The following is a 26,195-nucleotide window of genomic DNA, read 5'->3' on the forward strand; positions in this document are numbered from 1 at the left end:
TGTGGGAGTAAGAAGCTCTGGGGCTGAAAGCAGAGGTGCGGCTCGGAAAGAGAAGCTTTGAGATTAGAAGCATTTAGTGACCTGAGCAGCTGTGGGAAGGCCGTGAGATGAGGCCCAAACGGGAGAAGGGGAGAGGTGAGAAGAAAAAGCTTTGGGGCAGCCCCGGTGGCGCAGCGGTTTAGCGCCGCCTGCAGCCCGGGGTGTGATCCTGGAGACGCGGAATCGGGTCCCACGTCGGGCTCCCTGCATGGAGCCTGCTTCTCCCTCTGCCTGTGTCTCTGCCTCTCTCTTCGCTCTCTCTGAATGAATAAATAAATAAATCTTTAGAAGAAGAAAAAGCTTTGAATACAGGACAGTCTGGCATAAAAGGGGAGTGTAGAAAAGCCAGAGACACCAGAAAAACAAACTGCAAAACAGGAAGCTGAAGCAAAGGCAGTGAAAACAAGAAGTGAGAAAGCAGGCTTTAAAGAAACAGGTGGAGGGATGCCTGATGGCTCAGTTAGGTTGTTATGATCAGGGGTCCTGGGATCCAGCTCCGAGTTGGACTCTGCTCAGCAGGTAGTCCACTCTCCCTTGTGTGCATGCTGTCTCAAGCAAATAAAGCAAATCAAATCTTAAAAAAAAAAAAAAGAAAGAAAAAAAGAAAAGAAAAAGAAAAAAGTAATGGGAGGTGGAGTTTGAGAGGCTGGAGGTGGGAGCACTGAGTGTTAATCCACCCTTCATTTCTATGCCCCGTAGGCCAAATGCCTAATGTGAAAGACCTTCACCCAAACCTGACTTGACTGCTGTTTCTTTGTATCACTCAGGACTCTGGCCCTGCATGGCTCTCTTGAGTGTTGGGACACGGGACACCTCTCTTTAGGTGTAGAAAAGGCCGTTCAACCCTGCTCAGCCTTCTTAACAAAATCAGCCAACCAGAGGGATTCTCCCCCAGGAGCAAAAATCTATTTTTGGTGGGGCCCCTGGGTGGCTCAGTCCATTAAAGCATCCGACTCATGATTTTGGCTCAGGTCATGATCTCAGGGTGTTTATATCAAGCCCCAAGTCAGGTGCTGGGCGTGGAGCCTGCTTAACATTCCCTCTCTCCCTCTGGCCATCCCCACCCTGGCTGGCTCTCACTCACTACTTGCTCACTCTCTCCCCCTCTCTCTACCACTCTAAATAAATGAATGTATTTTAAAAGAATACATTCTTGGCCTCTCTGGGAAGCATGTGATTTACCTATTCCTCCTAAAAAAGGAAAAAGTGTGTTCTAAAATAATAATAGGGCAGCCCCAGTGGCACAGCAGTTTAGCGCCGCCTGTGGCCTGGGGCGTGATCTTGGAGACCCGGGATTGAGTTCCACGTCCGGCTCCCTGCATGGAGCCTGCTTCTCCCTCTGCCTATGTCTCTGCCTCTGTCTCTCTGTGTGTGTCTCTATGAATAAATAAAATCTTAAAAATAAAATAAAATAATAATACCCATTATAAGTTAATTAAATGATGTAGCAAAAGGAAAAGTCCTTTGCAAACTCTGACAATCATGGCTGCCATCTGTTGAACACCAGTTGTGTCCAGTAGCAATCATGTTATATCTCATGTAAATGTTCCCACTCTTCTTTGAGGTACTAGTATCTCAAACAATGTATAGACATAATTTATTTTCATGAAAGGCTTATAATAAAATGAAAAGCTTTTAATACATTTAAATGTTAAACAGCCTATAAAAGTATTTTTAGAGTATAATTCTGTAAAATAGACTTAAAATATTAAAAGTTGGAAGTGATAAAATGTTAAGTGTATTTAGATAAAGAAAAAGGGAGTGATTCTCACCTTTTCTATTTCTCTGTATATTCCAAATGGAAAAGTTAGAATTCATCATACACATGTAATAAATACTTTAAAAAAATTAAATACTACAGAATCACTTGAGCCTTTCTGGAGATGATTCTTTTTTTTTTTTTTTTTTTTTGTGGAGATGATTCTTTGATAGCTTTTTCAATTATTTCTTTTAGGATTGGTTTATTTAGAGTTTTCTACCTTTTAAAAAAATATTTTTACGTAATCTCTATGCCCAACATGGGGCTCGAACTCACAACCTCAAGATCAACCAACTGAGCCAGCCAGGTACCCCACAGATTTTCCTGCTACTTCGATGAATTATGGAACTAAAGGTACTTTCCCAGAAAATCACCAATTTCATTGATATTTTTTAAAACGTTAGTAGCATATTTACTTCATCTGCTATTTGTCATTTACAATTTTTAAGGGTTTTCTCTCAGTTGGATTTACTGTAGGTTTGTGGTTTTTAATAGGCTTGTTTACAAATGTTTCATTCTTAGATCTATTAATGTTACTTTTTCTATGTTCTAATTCATTTACTTCTGCTTTTATCCTTATTTCTCTTCTAAACTTTTCCTTGAGGATTTCCTTCTTCTAATTTCTTGAATGCTTAGTTCATTTATTTTCTCTCTTTTTAAATAATGAAAGCAAGTAATATACATCCATCAAGTATTGTTATTTTTAAATAGTCTACTAGTGGTTTTGCGGGGTGGCTTTTTGTTTGTTTTTGGTAGCTTTGGAAGATAAATAAGAGGTCCCTGGTTGTCATACACGGGACTGCCTGCTTATGCCTCAATCGTGAGAGCAGAGAGGCTCCATCCAGGTAAAGGAAGGATGTAACTAAGACAAGGACCAGAGCCAGGGTTTTTCCAGGCTCTGTGACAGCACTAGGAAGCCTCATCCTGTCTGACATCCAACCACTCAGGTTACCACAGCCAAGTGCTCCAAGGCTCTGGCAAGCTGATTGTCTGAAGTGAATGGCTGCCTGAAGCTAGGGACATACCTGAAGAATATTCTGGATTCCTCAGGACCTGGAGGAGGGTTTATGTTTGGAACCTGGGAGAGAATTTGATACAAGACATTAGATTAGGAGGGAGAGGGATCCCTGGGTGGCGCAGCGGTTTGGCGCCTGCCTTTGGCCCAGGGCGCGATCCTGGAGACCCGGGATCGAATCCCACATCGGGCTCCCGGTGCATGGAGCCTGCTTCTCCCTCTGCCTGTCTCTCTTTCTCTCCCTCTCTCTGTGACTATCATAAATAAAAAAATTTAAAAAAAAAAAAAAAAAAAAAAAGATTAGGAGGGAGAAACATGCTGATAATGCACTGCACGGCAGGGGCGGGGCAGAGAATAATTGATCGTTGTCTGTTTAAATTTGCTCAGCTGGCTATGAGGATGTGTTACATCACAGTCAAGGGAAGGGGTTGGCTTTCCATCATGTACTTCTAATGGGAAGAAAAGCAGAGGTTATGCTGTTTTTAAATTTCTCTCCCAGAGAGGACAGTTGTCTAAGGCTAGTTTACTTGGAAGTCATTTCTGTGTTTCCTAAATGACCCCTCCAGATTTATTTTTTCATTTTTTAAAAGATTTGCTTATTTTAAAGAGTGTGTGAGCTGGGAGACAGCAGAGGAGGGAGAGACAGAGAAGCAGTCACCCTGCTGAGCATGGACCCTGAAATCATAACTTGAGCCAAATCATGAGTTGATGCTTGACTGACCAAGCCATCCAGGTGCCACCTCCAGGTTTATTTGACCACTTATATTTGCCCTATGAAGCACAGTGAAGTTGAATCTGATTTTCATCTTCAAGGAGTTACATCATCTTACAAAATGACCTGTCAGGCAAAGAATTTCAGAAAGGGATATTGATAACATTCCCCAAACAGGGAAATTGTTTGTGGGTTGTGAAGAATAGATGAGGTTTTAAGACAAGTGTCTTTCCTGTTTACACCCATAGTAAATTTTTGTAAAATGTTAAATTTTATAGGTGTGCCTGACTGGTTCGGTCTGTAGAGCATGTGACCCTGGGAGTTGTAAATTCAAGCCCCATGTTTGCGCAGAGAGATTATTTAAAATCTTTTTTAGGGCAGCCCGGGTTTAGCGGGTTCAGCGGTTTAGCGCCACCTTCAGTCCAGGGCGTGATCCTGGAGACCCGGGATCGAGTCCCACGTCAGACTCCATGCTCTCTGTGTGTCTCTATGAACAAATAAAATCTTTTAAAAAATGTTTAAAAAATAAAATAAAATAATTTTTAAAAAGTTAACTTTTGGGATGCCTGGCAGTTGAGTGTCTGCCTTTGGCCCAGGGCTTGATCCTGGAGTCCAGGGATCAAGTCCCACATCAGGCTCCCTGCATGGAGCCTGCTTCTCTCTCTTCCTGTCTCTGCCCCTCTCTCTGTGTCTCTCATGAATAAATAAATAAAATCTTTTTTTTTAAAGTTAACTTTTATAGAAGTATATAATGTATAGAAATCAAGTTCTCTTTGAGCTTACCCCAATTGAGAACACATTTAAGATAATTATTCTACAAAAATTTGAGTTTTCCAATTTAAATAATGTATTTTGTATATGTTTGAACATTGGTGAGTTTTTTATAGATTTATTTACTTATTTTAGAGCTCAAAAACTGGGGGAGAGGCAGAAGGAGAGAGAATCTCAAGCACACTCCCCAGTGAGTGCAGAGCCCAAGTTGGGCTTGATCTCACCACCCTGAGATCATGACCTGAACAGAAATCAAGAGTCCATGGCTCAACCTGCTGAGTGAACCAGGTGCCACTTGTGTAAGTATTTCTATATAAATAATTCCAAGAAGCTAAGTTGCTGGATCAAGAGGTACAGACATACTAATTTTAAAAAGTCTTGCCTTCCAAAAATATACAACCTAAGAGTGCCTGTATGTTCACATACTTTCCAATAGTGAATATGACCAATCTTTTTATCTTTCGTAATCTGAATAATTTAAGAAAATTTTATTGTTTTAATTTAAATTCTTTATTAGTGAACTTGAATGGTCTCTTTGTGTTCTGTAAATGCTCTGTGTGCTGTAAATGTAAGTTGTCAATTTTTCTATTGGTTTGGCGGTATTTTTCTTTTTTTTTTTTTTTTGGAAGAGGTCTTTGTATATTGGGAAAATCAGTCTTGTGTCTTTAGATGGGTGACATTTCACTCTGAGCTTATAATTTAGTTTTTATTTTCTTCATTTAAAATTTCAAATTTTTACATCACCAGTTTCATTTATCTTTTAAAAAAAAAAAGATTTTATTCATTTATTCATGAGAGACACAGAGAAAGAGAGGCAGAGACACAGGCAGAGGGAGAAGCAGGCTCCATGCAGGAAGCCTGACATGGGACTGGATCCCAGGTCTCCAGGATCACGCCCTGGACCGAAGGTGGCGCTAAGCCGCTGAGCCACTGTAGCTGTCCTTCTTTTTATACGTTTTCAGTTATGTGTCTTTAGGGTTTTATGTCATGATTAGAACCCTCCCCACTCTGAGGTAGCAAGAGCTTCCCAACCTATCTTCCTCCTTCTGTACTTGCCCAGACTTACAAATTTATTTTTAACACAGCAGTCAGAAATTTATTTTCAATACCTATACCTGAACATGTTACTCCCCTGCTCAGAAACTCTGAATGACTTCCCATCTTGAAGTAAAAAGAAAAAAAAAAAAAAAAAATATATATATATATATATATATATATATATATATATATATATCCTTGAACTCACCCAAGACCCTCCTATCTCAGAGACCCTCTCTCTACTCCCAACATCCTTTTGTTGCCCTAGCTCCAGCCACTCGAGCATCTTTCCTGTGCCTAGAATATTTCAAACACTCTACACTCCAGGCTGTGCCTTTGCTACCCCTCTCCCTGAAACAGCTTTGAACCATGTGAAGTGCATGTTTTCTTCTTCTTTTAATGATACCATTTGGACAGGTATCATGGACAGGTATCCACGATATCACCCCTGATGATACACCCATTCATCTGCCTCAATCTTTGCTCAAATGTCAGTGTACTAGTGAGATTCTTTATGACCACCCTATTTAAAATTGCATTACTTCATTCTCACCCCAAACTTTGTATTTCCTTTATTTCCTCCTTGGCACTAACACTCACCATCTAATACACTATATATTTTTCTTGTTTATTGTCTGCCTCCTTACCTCATACACACAAGCACACATACTAAATTACAAATTCCATGAAGGTAAGGGTATTATTTTCCTTTAAACTATAGTTCCAGCTTCCAGAATAATGCCTTGGCATAGGGTGACCTGGGTGGCTCAGTGATTGAGCGTGTCTGCCTTTGGCTCAGGTCGTGATCCCACATTGGGCTCCAGTCCCACATTGGGCTCCCAGCAGGGAGCCTGCTTCTCCTCTATGTCTCTGCCTCTCTCTGTGTGTCTCTCATGAATAAATGAATTTTAAAAAAATCTTTTAAAAAATTGCCTGGCATAGCAGATGAATAATCAGTATTTGGGTAAGAAAGGGAAAGAGGGGTAAAAAAAAAAAACTAAGCATTTCTAACCCATCAGATTGGCAAAGATCAAAATATTTTATGAGGTTGCTTTGACAAAGACAGGTAAACATGAACATCTCTAGTAGGTTCTATGATTGGTAATTTGGCACTAACAAAAGTACAATGTCCCTACTCTGTACTCTAGTAATTCTATTTCTGGTAATATATTCTATGTAAATACCCTTACACATGAGAAAGATTTATGTTTACAGTAATTTGCTGCAGCAGCGTTTCAAAATAAAGATTGAAAACAACCTATATGGCCATCAGTGAAGTAATTATTAATAAATGATGGCACATATGAAAAATACTACGCAATTGCTTGAAAAGAAAAAAAAAAAAGCAGGCTCGAGGGAACCCTCTATGCACCGTCTCCAGTATTAGCTGCTGGGAAGGCGGAAGCAAGGCGCGGAGATGCTACCGTTTGTGCAGGAGGGAAGGAAGGTGCGTGTGTCCGGAGGAACACGGGAGGGCAACACTAGATGCTGGAGAACACGTATTCTTTTTAAACATTGAGCTGTGATAATGTCTTACTTTTCTACACTACGTATTTAATCAGTAAACCTAAAAAATTCTTGAGAACCGAGAGGCGCGGCGCCGCCCCCCGCACAGCGGGCCGGTGTACGTGGCTGCCCTCGGGGTCCTCCGTGGGCGGGGCCGGAAGGGAGCCGGGCGCCACCAACGAGGCGCGGCTTCCTAGAGCGGCCGGAAGTGCCGAGGCCCGCGGCGGGGCGCCCTGGTCGGCGGAGTCCGGTCTTTGTTCCGGTGGCCGAGGGGGGCCGCCGTGGCGCTTGCGTCCGTGCGCGCGTCAGGGTGAGTCGGCCGTGTCTCCTGGGCAGGGAAAGGGAGGCGGGAGGGCTCCCTCGGCGTGGTCCCGCGCTTGTGCAGGGGCACGGGATGAGAGCGGACGCCCGGGAAGCTGCGCCCCGCGGGCCGTGGAATCTGCGTGGTCACTCGGTGCTGACGGGTGCGCGCCGCTTCAGTCGCGTGAGAAACCCGAGGGTCTCCCAGGTGGTCTAAATGAGAGCCTGGTGTCAGACCGTGGCCCCGCTTCAGCGTTGGAAGACGGTCTGCTCGCTCTGGTCCCTTCGTGAGTGTCCTGTCCACAGCAGCTTGGTCGTTTCTCTGCGGTAACAGGAGTCCAGCCCCAGAGAGGACTGTCCTCACGCAACCAGAATGGCCGCAACCCCGAAACCCGAAGAACAGGAAGGACTCGTGACGATCAAGCCCGAAGACCACGCCTGGGCACGGGACGCGATCACCGCGAACCACAGCCCTCACAGGAGGGAGCTCTTCAGGCAGCACTTCAGGAAGCTGTGTTATCAGGATGCTCCCGGACCCCGCGAAGCCCTCTCCCAGCTCTGGGAGCTCTGCCGCCAGTGGCTGAGGCCGGAATACCACACCAAGGAGCAGATTTTAGACCTGCTGGTGTTGGAGCAGTTCCTGAGCATTCTTCCTCGGGACCTGCAAGCGTGGGTGCAGGCGCACCACCCGAGGACAGGAGAGGAGGCGGTCACCGTGCTGGAGGACCTGGAGAGGGAGCTGGAGGAACCGCGCAAGCAGGTGGGAAGGGGACACTCGGCTGTGAAAGGACACCTGAAGGTCTGTAGTAGGTTATCCTAGCGAAGAGCAAGGCTTAGGGAGGGACCTAGCTGCCAGTGTCCAATAACTCCAGTGTGGCTGAGTAAAGACACAGGAAACGGGATTCAGAATCAGTTTGGAAGGCTGGGATCTGGGACAAGTTACAGGAAGGCAGGTAGGCTTCAGAAGTAAACTAAGCGTTCTCCCAACATTCATAGCTATCTATTTAAAAAATGGGCTACCTGGTAAAATACCTCATTTTTATTCTTTTTTTGTACTGTTTTTAAAAATTCAGTGTATGTTTTACACTTTACATATCTTCATTCCTTCTAACCACCTTGCAAGAGCTCTGTAAGCACTTCATGCTTGAGGCTATCCTATTGGACAATGCAGTTAGAGAAGAAATGCCCCCATTGAGTGGCAGTTGGACTAGATAATTTTTAAGGTTCTTTCCAAGTCTGAAGACCGTGATCCTGAACCTGTGCCAATCTTTGTGAGACACTGAATTTCACTCTAGAGTGGCCTGAGGTGTAGAGATTAGTTTCTGCCTCTACTTTTTTTAGTCATTATTACTTCTGCACTTCAACGAGAATTTTTCTCTTTTGTGTTCCTGGTCCCTGGCAAATGCTTCTTTTGATCCTCTCTCTGAAGTTCTTTTAAGTTCTTTCACAAAATCTGCCTTATAAGCCCAATCATACTTCATTGTTCCCAGCTCCCAGCCACATCAGAAAGACAGGACACGCTTTTGGACAAGTTGACCCCCTTGGGAAGGCCCCATGAGTCACTGACTACCCAGCTCCGTCCCAAGAAGACTCAGCAGGAGCAGGAATCCGGGGAGCCCCAAAGGAATGGTAAGGAGAAGTTTATGTGTGAGGGAAGATGTGGTTCCTTGTGTTAGGAGCTTTCTCCCTTAATGTTCTCCTTTGCCAAGTTTTCTTGCTAATCCTCCATCTCACTGTGGAAGATTTTATCCCCCCCCCCCCTTCTTACCACTGCCTCATCATGGAAAGAATGAAATTTTAGTTTTTCATTAGACTTAAAAGCTGCTTTTTGGCCCAATGATTGGGGGGATGGGATTTAAATACTTAATAATACATTTCTGTTTGTTATTGGATGATCCTAGTTCTAAATTCTCTTAAATTTAGATTTTGAGCAGGAGAATTTGATGCCTTGTATTAGTCTATTAGAGCTACCAGAACAAAATACCACAAGCTGGGTGACTTACACAACAGAAATTTATTTTCTCAGTTGTAGAGGCTGGAAAGTCCAAGATCAAGGTGTTAGCGGCTTCTCCTTGACTCACAGACTTGCTGGGTCTTCACATGGTATTTATTTATTTATGAGAGAGGCAGAGACAGAGGGAAAAACAGGCTCCATGCAGGCAGCCCGACATGGGACTCGATCCTCTGTCTCCAGGATCACACCCTGGGCTTGCAGGCGGCGCCAAACCGCTGAGCCACCTGGGCTGTCCTCCTTAATTACTTCTTAAAGGCCTCTTTTCCAAATGCAGTCACACTGGTGACTTAGAGCTACAACACTAGGGGCAGGGGAAGGCTGGCATGAAAGCATAACATTCTAAGAATAGCAGTTGCTCTGAGTTGATTTTGATTTTGATAAAGAGAATTTTGAAAAATCAAAACCCAGTAGGGAAGTAGCCAAAGGCAGATGCTCAGCCATGGTATTCCTGAATACCATGCTGAGGAAACAGAATTTCATCCTATCACAGGGATGTTTGTTACATTGTTTTATTTAAAGTAGGCTCCATGCTCCAACACCAACACAGGGCTTGAACTCAAAACATTGAGATCAAGACCTGAGCTGAAATCAAGTCAAATACTCAACCAACCATCCAGGTGCCCCCGTTACATTATTTTACATAGAGATAGAGGAGTGGATGACAGATTGGTGTTTAACAATCACTATCCATGGGCAGCCTGGGTAGCTCAGCGGTTTAACGCCACCTTCAGCCCAGGGCCTGATCCTGGAGCCCCGGGATCGAGTCCCACATCGGGCTCCCTGCATGGAGCGTGCTTCTCCCTCTGCCTGTCTCTGCCTTTCTCTCTCTGTCTCTCTCATGAATAAATAAATAAAATTTAAAAAAAAAATCACTATCCATGATTCTACTTTTTTAAAGTTACAAAGAAAGATATTGGAAGGATATCTCCAAATGTAGACAAAGATTATTTGAAGGTAATGAAATCACAGGTGATTTATTCTTCTCTATTTTCCAAAGTCTGTAAGTAAATGAGGACACCGCTGTAAATAGAAAATAAACAAACAAAAGGGGGTTGAGGGGAGACCACTTTCAAATATAGAAGATTATAGACCAGTGCTCGAATAAGGCTGGAAAGAGAAAATTCAAGAGATATTTGTTATTCATTTATTAATGAACAGGTCTGATTAGATACTGATGGTGGGGGGTATTTTAATAAAAATCCAAGTTTGTGACTTGGGCAACTTGCAGATAATGGTGTCAGTAATTGATAGGAAAATCAGAAGGTGGGAATATCTTGTGTGTGAAAACAATGGATTCAGCTTTTATACATGTGAATTTGCTCTATCCCTAAAATATGCATCCAGTAGGCAATACAGATTAAAATATGGTTCTAGGGGATCCCTGGGTGGCTCAGTGGTTTGGCGCCTGCCTTTGGCCCAGGGCGCAATCCTGGAGTCCTGGGATCGAGTTCCGCAGTTGGGCTCCCGGCATGGAGCCTGCCTCTCCCTCCTCCTGTGTCTCTGCCTCTCTCTCTCTCTGTCTGTGTCTATCATTCATAAATAAGCAAATGAATAAATATAAATCCTTAAAAATATATATATAAACTTTAAAAAAAATACGTGGTTCTAGGGGCACATGGGTGGCTCAGTCAGTTGAGCCTCTAATTCAGCTCAGGTCATGGTCCCAGGATCTGGGATTGAGCCCTGCATTGGGAATGTGTCCATGCTCAGCAAGGGGTCTGCTTCTCCCTCGACCCTTCCCCCTGCTTGTGCGCACGTTCTCTGTCAAATTAAAATCTTTAAAAAAAAAAAAAAAATATATATATATATATATATATATATATATATATATATATATAATATGGTTCTACATATGGGAGAAAGATATAGAAGGAGATAAGAGGTTTGGGATTCCTCAATGGGTACATGATAGAAGACATGGCTATAGGTGAAGTTTACCAAGAAGACTATATATATAAAGTGAGGAGAAGAGAGACACCTGCAATCAAATAGGGATTGGGGGTCTGCCTTCCTCTCAGGTCATGATCAGGCTCCCTGCTCAGTGAGGAGTCTCCTTCTCCCTCTGCCTGTCCCCCTGCTCATGCTCTTTTTTTTTTTTTTTAAGATTTAAGATTTTTATTTATTCACGAGAGACACAGAGAGAAGCAGAGACATAGGCAGAGGGAGGAGAAACAGGCTCCGTGTAGAGAGCCTGATGTGGGACTCGATCCCGGGATTCCGGGATCACGCCCTGAGCCAAAGGCAGATGCTCAACCACTGAGCCACCCAGGAGTCACTCCCTTTCTTCAAATAAATAAAATCTTTTAAAAAAGAGAGAGCCACATGTAAATTTCTGAGGCATGCCACCATTTGAAGTTTGGGTGGATGAAGAGGATTCTGTAAAGATCAGGGACTGTCAGATAAGAGAAGCAGGAGAGGGTGGTGTCACTAAAGACACCAGGAATTCCAGCTAGCTATAGCCAATGCTACTAATAGGACACAGGATTAAGAACTGATAAACATCAACTCACTGAATTTGGCATTTAGAAGTTAATGGTAGTCAAAAATAGTTTCAGAAGGCAAAAGGTAAAAGATGCAGACTATTTTAATAAGCTTTAGTAAGCTTAACTATATGGAGTCTTCATCTTTTTTCTGTGAGCAGGCCTATTATAAGAAATTTCTCGGGCAGCCCCGGTGGTGCAGCGGTTTAGCGCCGCCTGCAGCCCAGGGCGTGATCCTGGAGACCCTGGATCGAGTCCCACGTCTCTATATGATGCCTGCTTCTCCCTCTGCCTGTGTCTCTGCCTCTCTGTCTCTATGAATAAATAAATAAAATCTTAAAAAAAAAAAGAAAGAAAGAAAAATTTCTCTCTGCTTTTGGGAGGAGACAGGACATGCAGTCAGTCGTAAAATAGGTCACAATAGGGCACTTGGGTGGCTCAGTCAGTTAAGTGTCTGCCTTAGGCTCAGGTCTTGAGCTCCATGTTGGGCTCCCTGCTCAGCCAGGAGCCTGCTTTTCCCTCCCCCTCTGCCCCTCCCCCCCCCCTCATGCTTTCTTAGGCTGTCTCTCAAATAAATAAAATATTTTTTTAAAAAGGGGAATCACAATAATGTAATATGTCAACATGCTAAATTCTGTGTAGAACATACAATTATTGATTATGACTAATAGTCTGTGCAAAACTTTAAGTTCTAGATGGTCTTTCCTTGGTCTTTTTTAATATTTTTGGACTGGTTTCACTCTACAGCATGTTACAAATTCAGAAAAATACACAGTTCCTATACCTAAAATTGTAGAGGCTTATATGTGTTGCTTTTTTTTTTTTTTAAGATTTTATTTATTTCTTCATGAGAGACACAGAGAGAGAAAGAGAGAGAGAGAGAGGGAGAGGGAGAGGCAGAAACACAGGCAGAGGGAGAAGCAGGCTCCATGCAGGGAGTCCAATGTGGGACTCGATCCCGGGTCTCCAGTATCACCCTGGGCTGAAGGCAGCGCTAAACCGCTGAGCCACCTGGGCTGCCCTGTGTTGCTATTAAAATAACTTTCCAAGGGAAAATATGAATTGTCTTTTTTTTTAAGATTTTATTTATTTAAAAAAATATTTTATTCATTCATTCATTCATTCATGAAGAAAGGGGTGGGGGGGCAGAGGGAGAAGCAAACTCCCTGCAGGGAGCCTGATCCCAGGATCCTGGGATCACAACCTGAGCCAAAGGCAGATGTTTAACCACTGAGCCACCCAGGCGTTTTCTTAATCTAATCTACTGAAAGGTGCTTCCTGAAATGTAGTTACCGTACGAGGCCTGAGAATTTTTAGGGAATACATTTGTCTGCATTGAACAGTATGAATATGACTTTTTCCCTAAGGTACAACACCAAGAGCCATACACAATTTTTATCTGTGTCACCACCATCAACACACCCCTTACCAAAACAACTGAGAAGCAAAATACAAAACCCACCAAAACAATACAAAAACAAAACAAAACCCTGCAGAAATCATAACACATTTCAAGACGTGTCTCTCAATTTTATTAAAAGCATATTAATGTCTGGTCCAAATCTTCATTTTACGTTTGAAGAAATATACCCACAGTGGTTGTGATTTAGTCTGTTTCCAAAGAGTAAAGGCAGAGCTAAGATTACAGTCAGAAACTGGGGCTCCTGCCTGCTGGTCCAGAACAATCATTAACAGCCATCAGGATAATAAACAAAATTTAGTCACTATCTTTCAAAAATAAATTTATCATTAAATAAACTTTTACACACTATATCTGGTTTAAAAATTTCATTTTATCCACACCAGTAAGGTATTATTTGTATTAGATGTTGGCTAGGGTAATAGGACTACTCTCTGTAAACATAACTGGGAATTAAAACAGTAGTACTCCCTTAATACAGAATTATATTCATAGATGACAGAAAAACTTGGGAGAGCAGAATATCTTAGAATTCTTTGTAGCACAAATGTGCTAATTTTTAATACTTTAAAATTAAAGTATTTCAAAGGGAACTTTTTGGACATGCTACTCCCCACAACACTGATCCTCCATTACCAATAAATAAAAGTCTCCTTAACTCTGTTCCAGTTTCACTTCACTCAGCTTTTAACCTTGTCCTTGCTCCCCTAGACCGTGAAGCAAGTTGTACACAAGATTTTAGATCCAAATATTTTTCATTTTATCTGCTCTAAAAGGTCTCGAGGGGCACCTAGGTTGGCTCATTCAATTAAGCATCCAGCTGTTGATTTCAGCTCAAGTCATTAGATCAAGCCCAGTGTTGGGTTCCATGCTCAGCGAGTTGTCTGCTTGAGATTCTCTCTCTCCCTCTGTCCCTCCTCCCACTTAAGCTCTCCCTTGCACTCCCCCTCCTGCCCCGCCCCCCACCATCACACCATCCCCAAATAAGGAAATCTTTGAAAGAAGGTCTCCTGGAATCCTATTGGCCTGAGACTCTGAGACTAGCTGGCACTTAGATATATAAATAAAGCTCTGAAACTCCCAATTGACCAAGAAGTAGACTACAGGTCTCTGAGATGAGAAAACTTACATTTGACAATTTCCATACAATATTATTCTGTACATTGTTCTGTACAGATGTAAGGGAGAGGATTGTCATTTCAATTGCTGACCCATGAAAAACCAACCTTGTATTCAAAATAAGAAAGAAAATAGCCTTTTGAAGTCCTGGTGGGATTTTTCTCTAGATATCTTCTGAAATTGTGGGGGAAGACTCATCCTGAGGACTAGTAGATTACACTGAAGATGGTGAACTGACCTTAGAATAAACCTTTTGTTTCTTTTTTTTTTTTAATATTCATCTTCAGTAAGCCACAGGAAAGCCAACCACTAGTGACAGCTATATATAAAAGAAGTGGTTGAACCAATATGATGATGTTTGAGAACGCTTTTCTTAATGGTATGAAAGTGTCTCTAATTTCCATGATTCACTTGATCATTATTACCCTATTAACTCAGCAATACTCTGTTATACGTTATACTTTCACAAACATTTTATCATACATCCCCTCATCTAATCAAACTATGGGTAAAAAGGAGGGCACAGAGGTGATAAGGAAACCAAAATAGGGATGCCTGGGTGGCTCAGCAGTTGAACGTCTGCCTTTCAGCTCAGGGCGTGATCCTAGGATCAAGTCCCACATCAGGCTCCCTTCTCCCTCTGCCTATGTCTCTGCCTCTCTCTCTCTCTCTCTCTCTCTCTCTCTCGAATAGATAAATAAAATCTTTAAAAAAGAAAGAAAGAAACCAAGATAGTTGTCATCTGCCAAAATTTGAACAATCAGATAATTCCCAGACTGGAATCTAGACCTCCTGGTTCTAATTTAGTCTTTGTCATTTCTAGCCAAAGATAATATGGCATTTAGGTTCCAAAACAATGTCAACTTAGAGCAAATATCCAAACTTTGAGAAAGTCTACTGCCTGGTTTAAAAAAAAAAAGTCATTAAGAAGGAACAGATTTGAAGACTGGTATAGCAAGGGGATATGGTGATGACAGTGAAGGGCGGACTTACGACATGGCAGTCAGTGAGCCATGTAACCTAGTGTTTTCCACCCCAAGCCCAGGCATTGAAATATCTGGTAGCTCTTGCTGCTGCTTCCATCATGCCAAGTGACCACTGAAAGCAGTAATTAAATGAACTGTTGCACAGTTAGGATTCCTAGATTTGTTGAAATGGTGGTCACAGCATGATGAAATAGGTGACACTTTCTCTTCCCCCCCCAAAATCATCAGAACAGCTATTTTTTCATAAAATTCATCTTAACAAATATTGAGTACTTGCTATCGTGTGCTATTTTGTGCTAAGCTTGGGGTTGAGGACATGGGGAGCAGGAAGAGGGAAAGAGCACATCCAATTTAGGAGATTAGAGAAGACTTCCTGGAGGAGAGAGCATTTGAGATGGACCTTGCATAATAGCTAGGCCTGTGGTTCTCAAAGTGTGTTCCCTGGACCAGCAATATCTATCACACCAGGGAACTTGTTAGAAATACAAATTCTTGGGGATCCCTGGGTGGCTCAACAGTTTGGCCCCTGCCTTCGGCCCAGGGTGTGATCCTGGAATCCCAGGATCGAGTCCCACATTGGGCTCCCTGCATGGAGCCGGCTTCTCCCTCTGCCTGTCTCTGCCTCTATGTCTCTCATGAATAAATAAATGAAATCTTTTTTAAAAAAATGTAAAAAAAAAAATACAAATTCTTAACCCATACTCCATCTTTTTCAAATCAGAAGTTCTGGGGTCAGAAAGCTTGGCATTCTGTTTTAATAAGTCATCCAAAGTGATTCTGATGCACAGTCAAGTTTGAGGGAACCACCATGCTAGGATTTGGATGGGAAGAGATGAGAGTGAGGAGATCAGTTTCAGGGGGAAAAAAAGGATTCAACCCAGCACACCAGACCATCCATTGTCACTTCCTGCTAATTTTCCTAACCTACATACTCTTGGTATGCTTTCAATTAATTATTTACACATTCCCCTCCTTTGATGGTTCCCACTCACTACATTCCTTTTAGATTCCTAATCCCAGTCTTTTCCACTTTTACTCAGTTTTATTGCCACTTAATCACCTGTGTTTTAGGCCCCTGCATGTTTCTCCCAAACTTTTACCTCTGCCCCATCTCTATTCTGTAATCCCCATCGGTCCCTCTTAGTCCCTCACCATTCTGCCTTTGCAAGGGATTATAACCCCCTGATCCACATCATTGCCTTTTTCCTCTCTTCTTAGTCTGTTCCCAAATAATGTATCCTGCTGCTGTCTTCCCTATTGGCCTCTTAGTCTCTTCCTTATAATATCAATATATGTTTTGATGGTGCCAAATATCTAGTTTGTGCATTGTATGTGACTTTGTTTTGTTTTGTTTTTAAATATTTTATTTATTCATGAGACACAGAAGGCAGAGACACAGGCAGAGAGAGGAGCAGGCTCCTCACAGGGAGCCCAATGTGGGACTTGATCCCAGAATCCCAGGATCACACCCTGAGCCGAAGGCATACGCTCAACCACTGAGCCACTCACGCACGCATCCCGACATTTTTTATAATACATTTATAACATTTATGTGTTCTTTCTTTCATAGGGTTTGCTTCTCAAACCTAGATTAGGACATGTTTGTGAACTCTTTGTTACAGGTAATAAAACCAGAATTAAGGATGAAGCTCTGTCCCAGAAGGAACATAGGCCCAAGGATACAGAATTCCTTGGGAAGATAAATGACAGACTTAACAAAGACATTCTTCAGCATCCTGAATCCAAAGATGCTACTGAAAGTGAAGGTAGATTAGAGTGGCAACAGAAGGAAAGAAGACGCTATGCATGTGATGACTGTGGGAAAAGTTTCAGTCACAGCTCAGACCTTAGTAAGCACAGGAGGACTCACACTGGAGAGAAGCCCTACAAATGCAATGAATGTGGAAAAGCGTTCATTCAACGCTCCCATCTTATTGGACACCACAGAGTACACACTGGAGTGAAACCCTATAAATGTGAAGAATGTGGGAAAGATTTTAGTGGGCGCACAGGTCTTATTCAGCATCAGAGAATCCACACAGGTGAAAAACCCTATGAATGTGATGAGTGTGGGAGGCCTTTCCGTGTAAGTTCAGCCCTGATCAGACATCAAAGAATTCATACTGCAAATAAGCTTTACTAAGATGGTGAAGTAACAGAAGTTCTTCAGCTACTCAGGTCTCCTTAGTTATCAAAGAATATGCCTTAGGAACTGTGAGTATCCTGAATGTAGGCAATGATCCTCAGTCATTAAACATTTCTCTGGCACCAGAGAATATACCTGAGGAAATTTTCTTTTATTTCTAAATTAGTTCAGTTTCTTAAGAAGCATTAAGGGTTATTTTGGAAATGTCTATTGACAGCCTGTTCACTTGCAGCCCAAAATTACCATGTTTCCTGGTTGAAAAATAGTGAATTCTGTTTCTCAGCTTTCCTTTTCACTTGACATTCTGTGTATGACGTTAGGGAAAGCATTCACATTTTTCTCTGCCTTCATTTCTCCTTCTGTAGAGGACATAGTAGAGGCCTACCAGGTATGTTTTATTAAGTTAAAGCTTCTTTTGACGTTAAAAACTAAAACAAGGGCAGCCCGGGTGGCTCAGCGGTTTAGCGCCGCCTTCAGTCCAGGGCCTGATCCTGGAGTCCCCGGATCGAGTCCCACAACGAGCTCCCTGCATGGAGCCTGCTTCTCTCTGCCTGTGTCTCTGCCTCTCTCTCTCTCTCTCTCTGTCTCTCATGAATAAATAAATAAAATCTTAAAAAAAAAAAAAACTAAAACAATACTATTTGTTTTCCATCACTACTGATTTAATGACCTAAATATTAATCCCCTTTTTATCTTAAAGTAGGGGGTATAATCATTTTGCAGAATTTGTTTGCCAACACTAAAAAAGAGGAAACCATCAGGGACACCTGGGTGGCTCAGCGGTTGAGCGACTGCCTTTGGCTCAGGGCGTGATCCCAGAGTCCCAGGATCGAGTCCCATATCGGACTCCCTGTATGGAGCCTGCTTCTCCCTCTGCCTATGTCTCTGCCTCTGTGTGTTTCATGAATAAATAAATGAAATCTTTAAAAAGAGGAAACTATCAGAAAACACAGCAGGGCAAGGAAAACGTTCAAGTGGAAAGGAAAGCCTAAGTGATTAGTAGGAGCTGCTGGGACCGGGGATGACAGTAATGAGGATAAGTCACTCTCTGAGACTCAGGTCCCTCTAAACAGAGAGACATGGGGAGGGATTGGTCCAGAACTGCATTGTCCAGTGGAGTAGCCAGTGCCCACACATGGCTGTATAAATTTAAAATTAAATTCACTCAAAGTAGAGAATTCTGTTCCTTAGTGATATTACAGGTCCTCAGCAGCTACATGCAGCTAGCAGCTATTGAACTAAGCAGCACAAATGCACATTTTTATCATTGGGACATTGCTGTCCTAATCGATCAACAGTAATGCGTCTTCCAATTTAGGTATTGTGTAATTCTGAGTTCAGGAAGGTAGTAAAAGAGACACATGAAGAGACTGTAGTAGCAACAGGAGATAAAATATAAACACTCTAAAAAAGGAATTTAGTAATAACTTTATAGCACTTTTTTAATTTTAAAAAAAGTGTATTGTAATTGGATGATTGAAGATTATTAAAGTAAATACAATAACCTAATCTAAATTGAAAGCTTTAGGGGATCTCTGAGTGGCTCAGCGGTTTGGCGCCTGCCTTTGGCCGAGGGCGTGACTCTGGAGTCCCAGCGTCGAGTTCCATGTCAGGCCTCTTGCATGGAGCCTGCTTCCCCCTCTGCCTGTGTGTGTCTCTGCCTCTCTCTCTCTCTCATGAATAAATAAGTAAATAAAATCTTTTTAAAAAATTGAGAGCTTTAATTACCCATCAGATACCTATGCTGATAAGAAACTGGCACTCTTAGTTTATTATCTCAATCCAATTTTTTCTTTTTGGCTTGGAAATGTATTAGCAGTTCATGTACTTGCAACAGTTTTACATTCCTAGTTTGAGAATATCATAACATGACAAAAATTGTGCCCAGAGGCCCAGCACATCAAACCACCATGAATCAATGGTTCTAGGAATAGCCATCCCCAGAACAAGCAGGAAGGGATCTAATCTCTTCCTGAAGACAGAAATTACACACACTTAATTCTGTATTGTGACTAAGTAACCACCTGTCATTTCTGTCTCCACTACTACTGGAATATGAATCTTAAGTCACTCCTTGTAACACCATAAAGATAAACTGAACCTTTATATCTATTGAACGTAATGCTGCTTTAAAAAAATGTAAATTTACTTTGTCTACATCAACTGGTAGAAAATTTTAAACCATCAAGTCTCATACTTGTTTTTATGACTTAGAAGTACCTGAGCATGGGATCCCTGGGTGGCTCAGCGGCTTAGCGCCTGCCTTTGGCCCAGGGCACGATCCTGGAGTCCCGGGATCGAGTCCCGCATCGGGCTCCCTGCATGGAGTCTGCTTCTCCCTCTGCCTGTGTCTCTGCCTCTCTCTCTATGTCTATCATGAATAAATAAATAAAATCTTAAAAATAAATAAATAAAACTATGCAACATCTTTATAAAAAAAAAAAAAAAGAAGAAGAAGAATGGGATCCCTGGGTGGCGCAGCGGTTTGGCGCCTGCCTTTGGCCCAGGGCGTGATCCTGGAGACCCGGGATCGAATCCCACGTCGGGCTCCTGGTGCATGGAGCCTGCTTCTCCCTCTGCCTGTGTCTCTGCCTCTCTCTCTCTCTCTCTGTTACTATCATAAGTAAATAAAAAAATAAAATAAAATAAAATAAAAATAAAAAAAAAGAAGTACCTGAGCAGTATTTCAAAGCATCTGAAACAAAGGATTTTTAATGGTCCTGAAGAGAAAAGTAAAGTATTAAATCTTTAGTATTAGAAATATCCTTATTTTTAAAAAAAATTTTTTTTTTATTTATTTATGATAGTCACAGAGAGAGAGAGAGAGAGGCAGAGACATAGGCAGAGGGAGAAGCAGGCTCCATGCACCGGGAGCCCGACGTGGGATTCGATCCCCGGGTCTCCAGGATCGCGCCCTGGGCCAAAGGCAGGCGCCAAACCGCTGCGCCACCCAGGGATCCCGAAATATCCTTATTTTAAAAATAAAGCTAGATGTTGAATGATAGCTTTTCCCCCTTTATCTTTTGTCTTGCTGAAAAACAAGACAGAAGCTGTTGGCAATCTCTGTAAATGAGAAGCAAAGGTACAGGGGATCCCTGGGTGGCTCAGCGGTTTAGTGCCTGCCTTCGGCTCAGGGCGTGATCCTGGAGTCCCGGGATCGAGCACCCGGCATGGAGCCTGCGTCTTTCTCTGCTCTCTCTCTCTCTCTTTCATGAATAAATAAAATCTTTTAAAAAAAAAAGAGAGAGAGAGAGAAAGAGAAGCAAGGGTACAAGTGAAAGAACGAAAATAATCTCATACAGGCATCAATCACATTTGAGACTGGGTCACAGGATACAAGCCATACAAAGGAGAACAGATGAACTCCTTATCCCAAGGTACAGAGTCTTATAAGCACAGCATGTATTATTTCTCTATCCAACAAGTCTCCATTCTCACCCCTCACCCTGACCATAACATTATTTGTTTATAATCAAAAAGCCCATCAACAATGAAAACTAGAAACCTTGACATACTTCAACAAAACAAGCTGTTCTCCCCTGATCCCATAAGGAAGTCATATTGAAGTTCTGAAGGAACAGCTAGCTCAGTCTTCCTCAAATCCCCTAGAGCAAGTTTTCTCCATCTTGATTCTGTTGACATTTTCAGCCAGACCTAGTTCCTTGTACTGTCTTGTCCCCTGCATTGTAGGGCATTTAACGGTATTCTTGGCTTTCAACCACTAGATGCTACTACACCAACTATAAGCAAGCATTTTTAAGGTGGATCAAATGCCCCCTTGAGGGGCAAAGTCGCCCCCAGTTGAGAACAACTTATCTGTAGAAAAATAATCTGATTTCTGTGACTGTTCCTTATACACAGCAAGATTCGACTTACAGATGGTACATTTAACCAGCACTGCTTAGACCCTCTTCCTACCCCAAAAAATGATTAACGGAGTACCTAAACTAACAGCAATCATGCTGAAGAATTCATCTGCTTTAGGAAGCCATACCTCACTGTTGAAGACCAGGGGAATCTGCCCTCAAGACTCTCCTCCTCCCTCCCTGGCATACTTATGGTGCCACACTCTCATTTGCCCCCTGACCCAACTAAGAACAAAAACTTTTGATTGAGATCTGCACTGTCCACTATAGTAGCCACCAGGTACACATGGCTATGAAACTAAGGAATTACAATTTTAATTTCACTTAATTTTAATTAAATTTAAAAACATAATTCAATTATTGGAAAATCTTTATGTTTGGTGTAGTTTGGGTATGTGAATCTACTTTTAACATTTTGAATTTTGTATAATCTCAATATAGATTAAGTATTTTCAGTGAAAATTTAATATCTGAATTGAGATGTGCAATAAGTAGAAAAATATAGCATAAAAATGAATGGAAGATATTTCATTAATTTTTATATTGATTGGATATTAATATTTTGAATATACTAGTTTAAATAAAATATATTATTAAATTAGTTTCACCTGTCTTTTTACTTTTTTAATGTGGCTACTAGAAAACCTCATAGGTGGATCACATTATATTCCTGTTTATTGGACAGCCTAATCAAGATCTTCTCTACCTCCCATTCTCTATGTTTTAAACCACTTTAATTCTGTGAGACTAAGTTATATGATGCCAAGGACTGTTTACCTATTTCTTCTTATTGATTTGTTCAACAAGTATTGAGCACATGCTATATGCTATAGGAGACAAGGATGGGCTGCCTCAAAATGAGGTACCACTATAGCATTTACATAAGTTACTGGAAAGACAGCTGGTGCAAGGACACTCCTCTCCTCTTCTGTCCCCCTGAAAGCAGAAAATAAATCTCCCATGTGAAAGGTACCAGGAGGTAAGGATACATCCTTAGCACCAGAGATGGGAAATTTAGAGCCCAGAAGGCTGTATAGATAACCCTTGTTACTGTTTACTAATTTACTACCCCAGCCCAAATTCTGTTTAAAATTCCTTACTGATTGAAGCTCCCAAAGTTAAGTTTTCTCTGTCCTCTCAATTCCTTACAGGTATATTGTCTCTTTGTCTAAAAAGTTTAAAGACTTCCTGCCTTGGTCATTTTTAGGTCTTAAGTTCATTATTGGGCTTCCATCTGGTCTTTTCTCCTGTTAACCTGTCTCCAATAAACTTAATTCTTAGTCCAAATGGAAGACCACGAAGGGTACAGGAAGAAATTTTCCTCCCCTCCAGCGCCAAACCCTATTCTACGTACTGAGGATATAGCAGGGAACACGATCTCTGCCCCATTAGCTTATGTTACAGTAAAGGGAGATATTACTTCACACCAGCGAGAATGGCTAGTATCAAAAAGACAAGAAATAACAATTGTTGATGAGGATGTGGAGAAAGAGACCTTGTGCACTGTTGGTGGGAAAGTAAAGTGGTGCCACCACTGTATGACAGTCCTCAAAAAAACTAAGTATATGATCCTGCAATTCCACTTCTGGGTATTTATCCAAAGAAAACAAAAACAATAATAAAGATACACGTGCCCCCATGTTCACCGCAGCATTATTTATGACAGGTAAGATACGGAAACAGCCTAAGCGTCCATTGATGGATGCATGGATAAAGAAATTGTGGTATACACGTGCAAGAGAATGTTACTATTGGTGGTGCCTGGTGGTGCGTCGACAGGCAGGCATACCCTACGGAGGGGAGCCGAGAGCACGCGGTGCGCAAACGCAACCGCAGACACAGCTGCCCAGGGGCTGCGCATGCGTCCCGCTGGGGCACCGCACAGCTCCCTGCCTAGCCCCGGAGACCCCAAGGCCCCGGAAGAAGGCGGTCGCGTGGGGGGCGCCGCATCCGGACGCCCGGGCGGCACACTGTCCCCGAGCGTCCAACCCCACACTGACTTCCCTTCACGGGTCCGTCACCCTGGGGGTTGTTTCCAACGATAACCCGTCACGGTCCCAGTTACCGCCGTTCTGCCCCGCTCCGGCCCAGCGCCGGGCCCGCCCCGCCACCCCCTGCCCCATCACTCACCAGCAGCCCCTCTCTCCGGCCGGTTTCCTAGCCCGAAGCGCCGCTGTTCCCCCGCAGCGCCAGCCCTTCCAGCCAGCGGCTCCGGAACCATCAGCTACCAGTAACCGGAAGTGGCTACAGTCGTAAGAGCGCCGGGAAAAGGGTTCGGTCCTCCCCGAGGCCAGGAACACTCGGGTTCCAGCCTGAAAGAGACCAGAAAGGCGGGTTTGGGGGGCTCCCGAGGGCTCGGTCAGGCGGCGGGGTAGATTCCCATAAAGCCCCTTGACCGTGGGGCGGGCCACATCGTCAGGGTTCCACGGGAGGTCCGAGACTGGCCGTGGGGACAGGCCTCTGCGCCCCGCCACCTCTCATGTGGAAGAAAAGTGAAGGAGAAAAGCAAAACCGGCCACCCCAAATATGCCTCTTTGATGTAAGGATAGTTTAGGCTGGTTATTATTATTATTTTTTTTTTTTTTTTAGAACAAACGACTGGAGCTCTGAAAACCACGTGAGAGTTACTTCATTGTAAGAAATATTTACATGTGTAGGGGAAATTTCCATTTGTGAGGATGTCTCCGGGAGGAAGAGAAGGAAGGACTCCAGGCCTCCAGAACCTCTTGTCATACAGAAGATAACACATCTGTGTAGCAATCCCGTCCTTCAGGACTGTGCTTCACCCCAACCCCAGAAATCTTCATTTGCGAATAGGGCTATTTCACGGATTCACTGAGTTTTCCTGGGTCTCGCACTTGCACAGGAGGTACACCTGTTACTGCCCGGTTTCTCTCCTGTTAACCTTTTTATTGGGTGTTGGGGGTATCTCAGCCAAAAACCTAGAAGGCTAAGAGGGCAGGCTACTTTGGCTCCCCCCCGCCCCATAAAAGTAAACTGCAGGACTTGAGTTACAGACAAGCCATGACGAATGGACAAGGTTGTGGTCATTGTCCAAAGGAGCTTCATATATGTGCTCCTTTCAGCACTCTCACCAGACTGGGCACCTGGCACAGGTAGGCTCTTGAGAAGTAGTTACTTGGATGAATAAGGACAGATCTCGGGAGGAAGGAATTAATAAAAAAGAAAGGGGAAGGTGAATCAGATTGATTAAATTTAGCTAGTCGACAAATCAAACCATTTTTCCTGTCTGAAATGTATCACATATCTGCATAGTTTAAGGGCCACTGTGCGTTGGAAGTGGGAGAGAGATCTCAGAATATTAAATGAGGAAGATTATGCTCTATTTTTAAAAATATTTTATTTATTTATGTTACAGAGAAGCACAAGCGGGGGGAGCAGGAGAGGGAGAAGCAGGCTCCCCACTGAACAGGGAGGGAGGCTGGTGTGGGTCTCCATCCCAGGACTCTGGGGTCATGACCTGAGCTGAAGGCAGACACTTAACTGACTGAGCCACCCAGGCACCCACTTATACTCTAAAGATCAAATGCAATAATAGCAAGTAATATAAAATAGAATGTGATAAATAGATTGATAAAATCCTGAGAAGAGAGACCTGTTATTCGAATAACAGACTAGTGTTTAGAATGAGTAAGAAACAGTGAGACAAATCCTTGACTTGAGAGTATGGGGGAAGTGTCACAGCGATTAGATGGGGGGGGGGTGGAACATTCTAGAGGGCAGTAAACACGGAGTTGCTAATGTTAGAAAGAAAGGAAACAATCTACATGTCTATCAATAGGAGAATAATTACATATGCCATATTATATAATAAAATACTATTCGGGGGCTTCTGGGTGGCTTTGTCAGTTAAGCACCTGCCTTTGAGTCAGATCATGATCCTGGGGTCCTGGGATTGAGCCCCAAGTCAGGCTCTCTGCTCAGTGGGGAATCTGCTGCTTCCTCTCCCTCTGCCCATCCCCTCTGCTGTGCTCTCTCACGTGCTCACTCTATCTCAAATAAATAAATAAAATCGGGATCCCTGGGTGGCGCAGCGGTTTGGCGCCTGCCTTTGGCCTAGGGCGCGATCCTGGAGACCCAGGATCGATTCCCATGTCGGGCTCCCGCTGCATGGAGCCTGCTTCTCTCTGCCTATGTCTCTGCCTCTCTTTCTCTCTCTGTGACTATCATAAATAAATAAAAATTTAAAAAAAATAAATAAATAAATAAAATCTTAATAAATAAAATACCAATTAAAATAGCAAATTGTCATTGGAAAAAGTAGTGTCAGGACAATATGTATTCCACATTTCTTAAAAGAAAACTATGTGTATATAGATGTAATTATATGCTGTGCTTTTGCATGTGAAGGAAAAGAATGCACTCCAACCTGAGCAGTGATCCCCTCAAGCTTAGAATTGTGAAGACTTCATAGTATTCTCAAGCTAACAATTTCACCTGCCAGATTCACAAATCCTGAACTGTAGAAGTCACCAGACTCCTGTGACAGAAACAAAGGATTTTATTTAACGACACAAACACTGTGAGCTTCATGTTTCCCTTGTCCTCAGGCCCCCAGTCTTTGCCCAGTCTTGTCCCAGAATGAAGCATTATCTTTATTATCCTTGTCAGGGGCAGCCCGGGTGGCTTAGTGTTTTGGCGCCGCCTTCAGCCCAGGGCGTGATCCTGTAGACCCAAGATAGAGTCCCACGTGGAGCTCCCTGCGTGGAGCCTGTTTCTCCCTCTACCTATGGCTCTGCCTCTCTCTCTGCGTGTGTCTCTCATGAATAAAATCTTTAAAAAAAAGAGAAAAGAAACTTTATCCTGGTCAGGAAGTAAATCTGGTCCAAAAGGAGATGCATCAAAAAAAAAAAAAAAAAAAAAAAGGAAATACATCTATGAAAAGACAACCTGAAAGAAAATTCATCAGAAGACTTGGAGAAATGTGAAAAATCCTTGGAGAATTTCTTTTTTTTTTTTTTTTTTTTTCCCTTGGAGAATTTCTTGCAACATTCTAGTTAATA

At 42.7% G+C, this 26,195-nt stretch overlaps 1 protein-coding gene and 1 long non-coding RNA gene across 5 annotated transcripts; one reads left to right on the top strand and one right to left on the bottom strand.

Moving 5' to 3' along the window:
* The first annotated feature begins 637 nt into the window (after positions 1 to 637).
* ZSCAN16 (zinc finger and SCAN domain containing 16) lies at positions 638 to 24,517 on the top strand. 4 transcript variants are annotated; one of them, XM_049106046.1, is made up of 5 exons: positions 638 to 2,152; positions 4,432 to 4,595; positions 7,475 to 7,939; positions 8,631 to 8,769; positions 16,782 to 19,427. In XM_049106046.1, exons 3-5 carry the CDS (start codon positions 7,514 to 7,516, stop codon positions 17,300 to 17,302), a joined length of 1,086 nt encoding a protein of 361 aa, XP_048962003.1. In that variant the 5' UTR covers positions 638 to 2,152; positions 4,432 to 4,595; positions 7,475 to 7,513; the 3' UTR covers positions 17,303 to 19,427. The 4 variants fall into 4 exon arrangements, with proteins under 4 accessions (XP_048962003.1, XP_035566513.1, XP_025326617.1 ...); XM_025470832.3 differs by lacking the exons at positions 638 to 2,152; positions 4,432 to 4,595 and adding an exon at positions 6,926 to 7,150; XM_025470831.3 differs by lacking the exons at positions 638 to 2,152; positions 4,432 to 4,595 and adding an exon at positions 7,024 to 7,150 and having other exon boundaries at positions 7,475 to 7,900.
* LOC118353427 (uncharacterized) lies at positions 9,136 to 23,644 on the bottom strand. Its single transcript, XR_007408473.1, has 2 exons — positions 23,302 to 23,644; positions 9,136 to 10,174 (listed from the first exon to the last, which is right to left on the bottom strand). It is a non-coding gene; the product is annotated as an uncharacterized LOC118353427 (long non-coding RNA).
* Positions 24,518 to 26,195: the final 1,678 nt, after the last annotated feature.

This window comes from Canis lupus, chromosome 35 (assembly GCF_003254725.2).
Source record: "Canis lupus dingo isolate Sandy chromosome 35, ASM325472v2, whole genome shotgun sequence".
Lineage (NCBI taxonomy): Eukaryota > Metazoa > Chordata > Mammalia > Carnivora > Canidae > Canis > Canis lupus.